This window comes from Perognathus longimembris, chromosome 1, assembly GCF_023159225.1.
Source record: "Perognathus longimembris pacificus isolate PPM17 chromosome 1, ASM2315922v1, whole genome shotgun sequence".
Taxonomy (NCBI): domain Eukaryota; kingdom Metazoa; phylum Chordata; class Mammalia; order Rodentia; family Heteromyidae; genus Perognathus; species Perognathus longimembris.
In genome coordinates, this window is record NC_063161.1 from 137981937 (window position 1) to 137994396 (window position 12460).

General features: G+C 42.0%; 1 protein-coding gene across 2 annotated transcripts in view; it reads right to left on the reverse strand.

Annotated features, from left to right (window-relative positions):
• Abca1 (ATP binding cassette subfamily A member 1) overlaps positions 1–12460 on the reverse strand; it is a 123837-nt gene that overhangs the window by 61487 nt on the left and 49890 nt on the right. For both annotated transcript variants that reach the window (XM_048338411.1, XM_048338421.1), the window contains exons 6-7: positions 7161–7282; positions 4658–4834 (exon numbers count right to left, since the gene is read on the reverse strand). In XM_048338411.1, the coding sequence (XP_048194368.1) occupies positions 4658–4834; positions 7161–7282 (299 nt within the window). The remainder of the gene's footprint in view (positions 1–4657; positions 4835–7160; positions 7283–12460) is intronic.

The following is a 12460-nucleotide window of genomic DNA, read 5'->3' on the forward strand; positions in this document are numbered from 1 at the left end:
ACAAAATGAAACATGTTCCCAACTCAAAAGTAAGTTGTAGCAAGTGAATGATTCCCAAATAATGTTCACAGGCTAATTTCTGGAATCTGTCTTACATTACAGGGCAAAATGGAAAGTTATAGACCTTAAAGAGATTACCCAGCATGGGCAATCTAATCACATGAGCTCTGAAAACCACAGAGCTTTCTCTGGCTGAAAATAGAAACACGTGGCAGAAAAAGTCAGAGATTTAATCATGAGAGGGAGGCAACTCGTTGCTGAACCATAGAAAAAGGATGAGGAGAAACAGTGGGTCCCCAGTAGCAAAGACCTTCCCATTTGCTGAAAGCAGGAAGGAATCAGGGACTCTAGCAGGAAAGAGCAGAAAATGGATTCAGCTGCCACCCTATAAAAGCTCAAAGGCACATGCATCTTCAGAGCCTTCAGAAAGCACACAGCTCTGCAAACACCCTAATTTCAGCCTTGAGCATCTCTACACGGAGTGAGCCCCCACTATAGTCAGACTTTTGGCCTTCACCATTGTGAGATGACAAATGTGTGTGGTTTTAGGCTGTTAAGTATGGGGTAATTTGTTACAGCAGCAACAGAGAAATCAAAACAACCAGCAAGGGCCTTGACAACAGAAGCAAATAAATTGCTCTGGCCAAAATTTGCTGATCCAGTATTATAATTCCTTCCCACAGTAAAAAACAAAGAGTGGAAGTCACTATGGGGCAGGGGAGAGAGAGAGAGACAGAGACAGAGACAGAGACAGAGACAGACAGAGAGAGACAGAGACAGACAGACAGAGAGAGAGAGAGAGAGAGAGAGAGAGAGAGAGAGAGAGAGAGAGAGAGAGAGAGAGAGAGAGAGATCTCCAAAGTTTCTGTTCCTTTCTGAGGAAGATGTATCCTCGGGAGAAGTTCACCTGGATACTAAATCCACCTGCCAAGCAGCTACAACAAGGAAGTTGATTTCTTCCTAGAAGTTGCTTAACAGTACATATACTCTGTACACTCAGAAACATGACTCTCCCTTCAGACACCAAGGCATTTATCCTAGAGATAGTATTTCATTTATCAACCCATCCTCGGACTCATCAGAAAGGTTTCTTTAGGATCTCAGCTGAATGGATCCTAGAACCATCCTGATACATACATAATAAGCAGTCAATGAAGAGCCAATGAATAAGTTTTTTAGCTTCCCAAGTGATGGGATGACAGGTGTGTACTACCACTACCACTACCAAATAAATGAATATGTTTCTAAGTTTAAAAATAAAAACAGGGTTGGGAATATGGTATAGTGGTAGAGTGGTAGAGTGCCTAGCATGCATGAAGCCTTGGATTTGATTCCTCAGCACCATAGAAACAGAAAAAGCTGGAAGTGGCATTGTGGCTCAAGTGGTAGACTATTAGCCTTGAGCCAATGAAGTTAAGGGACAGTGCCCAGGTCCAGAGCTCAAGCCTCAGGATTGGAAGAGAGAGAGAGAGAGAGAAAGAGAGAAAGAGAGAGAGAGAGAGAGAGAGAGAGAGAGAGAGAGAGAGAGAGAATGCCTAATACTGGAGAACCTGAAGGACACAATAGCATTCTGACATAGAATACTCATTTTCAAGTGAGATGTAGACTTAAATACAGATGTAACCAAGAACCAAGGGGCGAGGGCTTGGAAATATCTAGACAAAAACTGTACTTCTTCACTGAAATGTTTTCCAGGACTACCTTTCCTGGTATGACTCTTGATTCCTAACTTTGATTGACAGAAAGAGACTTCCATCTTACTGGTAATTGTATGGGGCATTAAGATCTACATTACTCGTGTCAATTATGATCAGCTTTCATTTATTGTGCTCAATATGTGTCAGAATCTTCATACATAGGAGCAATAATCACAATAAATGGACTAAATCATCTGCCCATAAAAGAAGAAACTGAGGCCTAAAGCAGGTAAAATGATTTTTCCCAAGGTCAATGATGATTAAATTAAAAAAAAAAAAGGTTGAAGCACAATTTGAACCATATCAGATGGCCCTAAGGCAAGATCCTCCCAACTCTCCCACATTCCTTCACATTGTCAAAACACTGTTGTCCCAATCATCCCAAGGCTGGAGGGAACCCAGGAGAAAAAGCCAGAATAGCCTTGGCTGAAAAATCAGGGAACACCCACACCAAAAAATGTTTTAAATGAAACAATCATGTTAAGAGGAAAATATGTTTCAAAATATGTCTTTCTTGATGATCCACTTGTGGTATTTAAACACACATTGACAGAATAGTTTTCTCCCTTGGTGTTGGGCCTGGCATCTGGCTGCTGCCCCAGTTGCTGCTCTTGGCACAGTTAACCGTGCATGTGCAATGACGCGCAGGTCTATATCACAAGCACTGAGTGACAGGAGGGGGGAAAAAAAAAAAAACCTGCTTCCTGCAATTGAAATATCAATCCCAGTAGTCCAAGTAAAGCTGTGCTTAATTCAATAAATAATATTCCAAAATCTTTGGAAGTCATTTCATCCCAAAGGCACCCTCCAAAAATCACTTTTCACAGAACATCCTGATCACTAACTATAACTGAATGCAAAACTCCCATTTTCTGGCTTTATGAAGACAGGTTTTCTTTTCAGCAACAACAAAAGGGCCACAGCAGAGCCAGAGAAGTACCACACCCCCAACACACACCCAAGATGGGCACAAAGTACACCAGAGCTACCTTAACCAACACCTGCTCAGGAAGCAGCTGACCCAAGGACCACAGCAAGATGGTATGGATGCAGACAGCAAGTCTGAAGGTGTATTTCCATGTACTTTGCCATGTTGTGAATCCTCCCAAACAGGAAGATAGTTGAAACCCGAGGCATTCATTGTCATATGATGAGTGTTAACAAATGTCATTCTAACTTGAGTATAATTCAGACATGTGAATGAAGAGCATTCACTGTGTTGTATACACAATAGGTATTTAATGAGTAAAGAGAAATGGAATAAATGGGCATCACAATACATGAATTTGCCTGCTAAAACATTCATCTTTTCAAGAATTGAAGGGCAAACATTTGCCTTATACTGAAATAGAGCAGCCCAAAATAGTCCCAAGGAAATGGTTGGCCACAACCTTTTATGCCATTTGTAATAACTTTAACCTTCTATCTCTTATAATGCAAAAAGAATGCCAACAAGCTGGAAATGTCTAATCAATTGATCTTATCTATTTGGGACTGTTAAGAGAACAAATGGCTCCAGAAAGAAATATATCGCTCTTGAAATTACAATATAGAAGTGATAACCAATACAAACACAGAACACAGAACCAGGAACTTAGTATTAAAAAAAAAACACTAAAATAGAATATACCACTCTCTGAATAAAACAAAAGCAAATCTTCAGCATTGAATCTAAGCCTATCACAATGACTGGCTTGGATGCCCACCACTAGGACGTCACAGTTTTGCAGCTACCTCTGCCTCAAACAGCCTCTGTAGCACTAGAGTTGAGCAGCATACAAGAACTTCTTGCTTGTCAGTCCAGACTACGCACCTTGAGATGTATTTCTGAGATCATATTACAAAGTATAATCTAGACACAATGTCTAGAACGAAACTAAAACATTCTTAAGGATTTCCTGGGAAGACTCAACTCTCTCTAAAGAAGTCATAATGCTCCATAAGAATTGCAATTTCATTGAACTGTAGTGAGAAATAGCTGTTTCTAAGCCCGTTCTTCAAGGCTTTTTCCTTGGTTAAAAAAAAACCAAAACTTACAAATCAGAGCACTCTCTGGTGAGTAGGAAACCAGAATGTTGGATGTTAAAGGATGCCACTGGAGGAGCATTTCACCAGAACTCTCAGAAAGCTCAGATGCAAATCTATTCAGAATTATGATAGACAATATGAATGAACAATATCCAGCCTCACTTTCACTTTTTAAAAGTGAATGATAGGGCTGGGGATATAGCCTAGTGGCAAGAATGCCTGCCTCGGATACACGAGGCCCTAGGTTCGATTCCCCAGCACCACATATACAGAAAACGGCCAGAAGCGGCGCTGTGGCTCAAGTGGCAGAGTGCTAGCCTTGAGCGGGAAGAAGCCAGGGACAGTGCTCAGGCCCTGAGTCCAAGGCCCAGGACTGGCCAAAAACAAAAACAAAAACAAAAAAAAAAGTGAATGATAGATTCTTGGTTGAATCAAAATGCTGTTTGTTTGCTTTTACTTTGAATCTAATTTTTGTCATTGATTAACTATTCCTACAACCCCATCCATTTCCAGGGTTTTACTATGATCACCCATAATTTCTCCTTTCTGATGCAAACACACAAAAGTAACCATCTTCCCATCAACAGTTGAAAGACTTAAAAACAAAAATTCTTCCTTCAAATAAAGTCTTAGTCAAATACATGAAAATAAAAAAAGAAGAAGAAGAAGCAAGCCATCACTGACTGAAATAGGCACAAGTGACCTTGAACTTGAACACAGCCAAACCAAGCATGTTCTTTCTCATTCACCCCTTGGGAAATGGACTAAAAGTTTGAGAGAACACTTAGTATACCACTGAGCTAAACTATAACACTGACTCCCAGTCAGCAATATGTTTCTACAAAGACAAACTTGCATTGTTCAGGAAAAAAATATTTTACATTCCCAAGTCCTTAGTCCTTCAAGCTTCTTCACAGAGCAAGTCAACTCACCACCATAGGTTTCAGAATGTCCATGTTGGAACGAAGCACCTGCTCTGCCGCATGCAGTTTCTCCCTGGGTTGTCCACAAAGCTCAGAAACTTCCAGCTCACCAATTTGAATGATATCTCCTAATTTTGATCCATTGCACAGACTGGTCAAATGCAACTGGTAACCTTGCAAAAATACCTGCAGATATTCCATGCAAAGAGAGACAAGCAACACAGGTTACAAAGATGAGGATCTGGGTCTTTAAGGCATTTCAAGGAGCATAGAGCTTTGAAGGTCTTTAAAAAAAAAAAAAAGGTCACCACTGTGGTAGTCCAATGTGCCAGGTCTCTTCAATGAATGTGGAAATGAGTCAACCCAGAATCTCCCAGAACATTTCAAACCTGCATGTTGGATTTGACTCAGTATCTCCTAAATGTGTGGCCCACCTACAGAGTTTCATCCTCAGTCCAATATTTTTTCTCCATCCTGGGACTCATGATTCAACAAATAGTAATCCAGAGCCTGAACTCTTGGAACCACTTTTGTTAGAGGAAAAAACATCTTCATTATTTTGGAATTTATGATATCTTAAATTGGAGTTGGACTGAACCACACACACAAAAACAATTATTACTGTTTATCTGTAATAGCTATTTAGCTGATCCATAGAACTATGCTCAAGTAATGTCAGAAGTTGGAATGTTTCATTTTACTTGCCCCAAAACAGAGTGGTAGAAATCCAGGCCTCTTATCATCTCATTGATGGGCCAGTTCTAGGTCCTTCTTAGTTACTTATTATTAATCCACACACACACAAAAAAAAAAAACTCTCGGCAGTATGTTTTCAATTCAATTAGCCTTTGTTGACCCAAATAAACTACAATTCTTCGCATATGGTCCTCACTGTCCAGTAGACAGCAGGCTTTGGGAAGAGAGGGGTCTTTGTTTACAGTGCACAGTGATATTGGTTGAATGAGTGAATAATGCAGACTCTATATTAAGTCATTACTAACTCTTCTGTTACTTTAAGTGAGTACAGCCTGCCTGGTTTGTAGAACAACTGGATGTGAGTGATGGGCCAAAAGTCTCTCAAGCCCATGCAGCTTTCTAAGCACTGCAGAGCACTGGTCCTGCAGTGGTTTCCATTAGGTTTTCACTTAATGCCAGGTATTCAAGTACACTTCAGTTTTACTTTTGCCTTTAATCCTTGACACCAAGCTGTCAGTCTCCCCTTAGGGCATGTGCTCAAGAGCACAGACAACTCAAACTCTAATTACCATACCAGAACCACATCCATGCCTCCCATGTCCCTTGTTTTCAATTGATGGGATGTGACAGATATGAAACTGGCAGGGGGCGATGGAAACTGTGCTAAATGCAACTATTTGCAAAAGCCTGCTGCCTCTGGCCCACCTCCCAAGCACACAATGAGTAAATACAGGCATATTTTCCTAGTTTCATAAGGACAAGCAATAAGCACACTTTTCTAATTTTAAAAAATCTCAATCATGTGAAGCAAAGACCTTATTTTCAAGCATGAACATTTCCACTAGTTCTGCTTATTGTACGAGATGGGATGAGAGGGAAGTTCCCCCTTTCTGCAAGAGAATAAAATCAAGAGCATCTTTGAAAAAGCAATAACCACACAATCCCCCCCAGAAGCAGTATGGGAATTGCTCATGCCAGAGAAAGTTCTCCATGAATCTAAGGTTAAAAATCTATACAATTACTAATATTACTTACTGATTTTTATAAACCTAACAAAATTGTTCCTTGTATGTGTATCTTTGGATCTTTTCTATCTGTAAAAGGAAGATCTAACGTTTTCACAAGCTCTTGTCTTAGATTGTGTGTGTGCATGCATGTGTATGTATGCATGCATATGTGTATACATGTACATGCTTGCGCATGTATGTGTGTGTGTGAGAGAGAGAGAGAGAGGAAGAGAGAGAGAGAGTGTGTGTGTCAAGGGGCTTAAACTCAGGATCTTCAGCTCTCAACTGGCTTTTTTATCCAAGGCTGGTATTCTATCATATGAGCCACACCTCTACTTCTGGCTTTTTGAGGATTGTTTGAAGGTAAGAGTCTCAGATTTGTCTACTTGGGCTAGTTTCAAATCCTGGTCCTCAGCCCTTAGCCTCCTAGTAGCTAGGATTACAGGTGTGAGCCTCGAGCACCAGGCTCTTGCCTTATAGTTTATAGACAGTATTGTTCTAGATCAATAATCATCATCCCAGCTCTTATCTCAGAATTGTGATTTTTCTTTCCAGTTGATTCACCTAAACTTAAAAACGTAGCCCTTTTATGATAAAGTCATCACATATGAACAGGTAAAAAAAACAAGTTGTTGGTTTTTGGGTTTTTTTTTACAACCAACTGACCCTCAATGCCAGTCCCCTCTCTGGCCTGAAGAGGGAAGTAAAATTAGGTGAAGCTGAATTCAAACTAACCACTTTCCTCACCACCGTGATTAAAAAAAAAAGTTAATTCAGCCCCACAGAGGATGCTGCAGGTGGCAGCTTACCTTGTGCAGACTGACATTTGCCTGCAGCAATCTGTCCACAGTCGGCCTTGGGAGAGAGAGATTGTGATACAGGAATCCAGAGAAGGTTTCATTATCTGCCAGGAAATCCTGAAGCTTCAAGCCTATTGAAAAGATGATGTTTTGTTTTCCTTTAATAAATAACTCCAAAAGTTGAAATTAAAAAAAAAAAAACAAGCATCATGAGGCCATGAGGCAGGTGAGAAAATATATCATGATATTGATTGCCTAGATTGAAAGCCATTGATGACCAGAGGCTTCTGGATTACACAGGCAGAAAAAGGAGTCAGGCCACTCTGTTTTATTAGGAGAGCGGTGGGAAGATTGCTTTGTGATAACGGGTTGAGCCACACTCAGCATGAACTCCCACAATCACACCGCATTACAGTGTGGTCACATACACGACCTTGCCAATGATCTCACCCACCCCACCTGAGTTTTGTGATACAAACCCTTGGATATAATATCGCTAAAAATCAGATCAGTGGAAAGCCTTTATTCCCACAAGCCACAGGGGCGGATCACCTGCATGAGTGGAAAAACGGTTCTCAAACTTCACCATCTAAAAGAAACCAGACTCATGGGCCAGTGAAAGCCCAGAGTGCCTGTGCTGATGGACCTGAGCTGGGCTTGTAGAATCTGTGTATCTCACAAGTCCCCAGGGGATGTGGATGCTGTCAGCCTGCAATCCACACTTTAAGAAACACAGGTATCGCACCTTCTGTCTTTCAGAGTGCTTTTACAGATATCGTCTCATGTAGTTCACAATAAAGTTAGCTGAGATGAAGCTCTTCCACGACCTGGAAAAATAGGTTACTATATGTTTTTATTTAAAAAATCTACCCCTAGGAAATGATTTGACTGCTGAAGTTTCCATACAGATTTCTATTGGACAATAAGCATTCCAGGTACATTTACAAAAAGTCAGTGGCTTGAGACAGAAAAAAAGCACTGGTCAACACACAGAATTTGAGTTCTGGATGCTATGTCTAGAGTCGAATGCTGTGCCTGGTGATGCCCCTTGAATACTTCAGGCCACCCCTGTGGGCTTAAATTTCTCCAAGAGATTTCTGAGCAGATACATTGAAATAGCCATCAGACTTGGAAATGCTACCTATTTCCTTGCCTTAATGCATTCCTGTACCCTGTCATCTTCTCCCTGCATCCTGTCCTTCTAATAACATAAATTCTTTCTTGGACTAAAGATAAAGCCAGTTCCGCAAGATCATGTGGCCTTCGGGGAGGCATCCATTGCAGAATTGTGGTCCACAGGCCCAAACACGAATTGACCTCTAGGGGGCAAACTTTACAAGCCCAACTCATATACCCAAAGAAATACGGAGATCAAATCCGAAATCTCTACAGTGTGTGGGCTCGATAAGGACAGGAGTTAATCTTGGGAGCTAAGAGGGTCACTCATGCACAGGGATTAAGTAGCAGGAGGGACTCTCTAGCCAAACAAGATTCTCATCAGAGCTGCATGACCCAGGCAGGTTCTGCCTCTAAAGAGCTCCAATGTGTTTACATAGAGTTCTAGAAAGAGTCCATTGGGCAAAATTCACATCTCTAGAGAAATGCGTCTCTGCAGCACCCATGCAGTCAGCTCCTGGGGATGCTTCATGACACTCAGACATAGTTCCTAGGCCTCTGAGTGCCTCTCCTTGGAATCGGTGCTCCCACAAGCTGCCAAACTTCCCAGAGCTCCCAACACACATGATGTCACACTGATGCCTTGTCTCTGCAGCTGTCAAGCCTCAGAGTCTTGAAGACAAACTCAGGGAGCATGCTAAGAATGCAGGCTGGGTCCAAGCGCTACACACTGTAAAATACTGACACTAGAGGAGGTAGCCCACACGTTTACATTTTAATCAAGTATCCCTGGTACTTCCAATTCAGGGGGTCTGGGAGCCATATTTTCAAGAATATTGTTTAACTTAGATACTGCTTCCACTCTGGCTAAAAGGACACAGAATATGTGTTTCCCTTGGTGTCTCCATGATCTAGATCAGGATCTGGCCTGCTCAGTGAACCACAACCAAGTAATAAATACAAGGAGAGGGAATTAAGGCTGAGAAAATGCCAGAAGTATCTGAAAAATGCCTAGATTTCCCTTCAACAAAGCTTATCCAAAGGACCCCTTGAATGTCACATTCCAGGAGCAAACAGGACCCCTAGACACTAGAACTATTTTCCCAGGGACTTGCTATACAGCATATCCCAGAATCCCTATAGTACAGGTAAACAGAAAGGAAGATAGGTAGATAAGCAGGCAGCTTGAGGCCTAGTGTGAAAAAGATAGGCACTATCAGATAGCAACAGAAAAAGTACCACATTAGGACCCAGAAACCCTGAGTTCTGTTTCTATCCAGCATTTAATAGATCGCTTCACCTGGCTGTGCTTATAAAACTAGGGACCAGGGGCTGGGGATATGGCCTAGTGGCAAGAGTGCTTGCCTCATATACATGAGGCCCTAGGTTCGATTCCCCAGCACCACATATACAGAAAATGGCTAGAAGTGGCGCTGTGGCTCAAGTGGCCGAGTGCTAGCCTTGAGCAAGAAGAAGCCATGGACAGTGCTCAGGCCCTAAGTCCAAGGCCCAGGACTGACAAAAAACCCCACAAAAAAACTAGGGACCATAAAAGACCTTTGTGAACATTTGACAGAACAGAATAAACATATGAGGCAACCCCCTCATTGACCAGTTGGGCCACACATTCCTCTTAAGCCACAGCAGTCCCACCGAGGAACTTCAGAATAGCCCCCAGTTTCCCTCCCATAGCAGCAGAAGTGCTGAAGGCTGACCCAGGCGGTACTTTCAATGGACCTGGGTCATCCAGCAACACTCTGGAGACCAACAAATGTGCTCAGCGTGTTTATAAGACTCTTCTGTTATGTCAACAGACACTGAGGATGAAAACAGCTGGATGTGATCAAACGCCAACCGCCTATTCCCTGGATGAGACACAAGAACGAAGAGGCTGATTCAATAGTCAACAACCCTTGGCAGTGCACGTGCGTGGTGTCGTAGGCTGGCTGGGTGGAGAAGCAGCAGGAAGGGCCCAAGATCCCTAGCTACAAAGAATGTGCAGTCTGGTCACGTGGATGGCCACACAAGTTGGCTCAAGACACTCACATGATCACCAACAGCTGGAAAGCAACCTGGTGCTTTTGTAGGTTTCTCAACCCTGACTCAATTTCCAAAGCAGATATCAGAATTAGAAGAAAAAAAATAATCCAGATGATTCTAGCCACATTTAGAAAACAATGATATAAAAGACAGATCAGGGCTGATGATCAGAAAAACTACATTCATGCTACACAGTACTGTGAATTGCTGTGTGATTATGAGAAAGTCACCCTGCCAAGTTTTCTTACCCATGAAAGAAGACAGCACTATCCACCTCTCAGAGGACTGAGGAGATTCCTATGTAAAGCACAAACAATAAGCAACTGGCTCATGATAGGTACTTACTAGATGGTAATATTTTTGTTGATATTGAAAAGATTTTTCACTTGTTTATCACTGGATAGCCATGAAGTATACATAGTAGATAAAGACCTTCCCTTTAAGGGACTTTCTGGGCTGATAAAGGAGAGAATGAGGCACATCTTTTAGAGAAAGCGGGAGAGATAAGAAAGCCAGAGGAAGATGGTTAATGGAATCATTTATCCAAGACGAAGTTTAAATGCTGTTTATCTGCAGGCGTTCCATGGGGCGGGGGGGGGGGGGGGGGGGGAGGGGAGGAGAACTCAACTGGAGCCAAGTTCTGCAAAAGAACCAAGAGCCCCAAATCTCTACAAGCTGTGGCACGTGAGGACAAGGTAAGACCCTCTCATGATGGAGGTTGCTGAGGTATTCCTACCTTCAGCACTAGGTATGCAGTAGGTTCTCAACCTATATCTGAGTAAATGAATGATGAATGAATGAAAAAAAATGAACAAGCTGATAGGGAGAGAGGAGATTTCTCAAAACCTAGGATTTGGGAAATAGGAAAGGATAAGGAAGGAGAGGGTATGGAGCAAGGACAAAGGAGAGTGACTTTATTTCCTATTGGTCTCTTCTCCATTACACTGCTCCCTGGAGAATGGGTAGGAAAAAAAATGCAGAATATAGGGAAAGCCGTATGTCTGAAACAGGCCTTATTTTCTGACGTGGACTGTGAGTCACCTTCTCTAAGAAACTGGCCTTCACCTTCAAGTTAGGTTGAGTTACTCTGTTCTGTGCCTCAACAACATCCTAAGAACCACATAGAGCAAGCTTGCATGTCTGTGTATACATCTTTCTCCTAGAGGAATAGAAATGCCTTGAGGGCCAGGCTTTGTAAATCCTTCAGGCACAGAGAAGCACTCAATAAATGTTGAGAAGATAAAGGAACACAAACAAGTGAATAAATTAATGAAGGGATGTGATCTGGGAAACTGCCGGCTAAGAAGAGGTACATTCAACCTGGTAGTGGTTTGGGAAAAGATAGAGCAGAATATGAATAGGAAACAAACTAGGTCAAGATGGTACTGGAGTTTCTCTAAGCCTACTGAGTCACATCAGTCCAAGTTAAGAGAGGAGTCAGGTGAATGGCAGCCCAGAGCATGGCAGAGATATAACAGAGGGAGGCTGAGTTAATTAAACAATGAAACAAAGATGAGCATGGAGTTAAATAAGAAATGTATGTGCAGGCCAAGAAAACTGCTGGCACTGAGAAAGGCACTCTCTAAAGAATAGCTAATACCTTCATCATCATCTCCTTAGCTTCACTGCCGATTAAGCCCTAAAGTGTGTTCAGAATAGATAAGAACAGAGAAGTGACTTTGCCCAACATGCTGTGGTGCTGAATCCACAATCTCTAACATGGTTCTATATGTGTGTGCATATGTATATGTCCAGCATGTACTTGCCTGTCTGAGTTCCTGAACTAGATAGAATTGGCAAGATTCTTTTTCATCTTATTACAATCTATAAGATGAAGGCTGAAGCCCACTGATGTGTCTATTGCAAACTTCATTAGAAGAATATGTAAATGTAGCATTTTACAAAAGGAATGATCACATCTGATGGTAGCTACAAGGATGGACACAGGTAGAAGACAACCAGTAAAAAAACCAATCACTCCAGTCAAGACAGGGTACACGTATTGGGAAGGGCAACCACTCATACATTCAATTTTGGCCAAATGAGTTGGCATGAACCAGGATCTTATCATCTGGAAAAGGTAGATCTGAGGTATTGCTATCTACCATATTTAGAGGAGTAGAGAGTCTCACAGAATCAGCCCTGGACATACA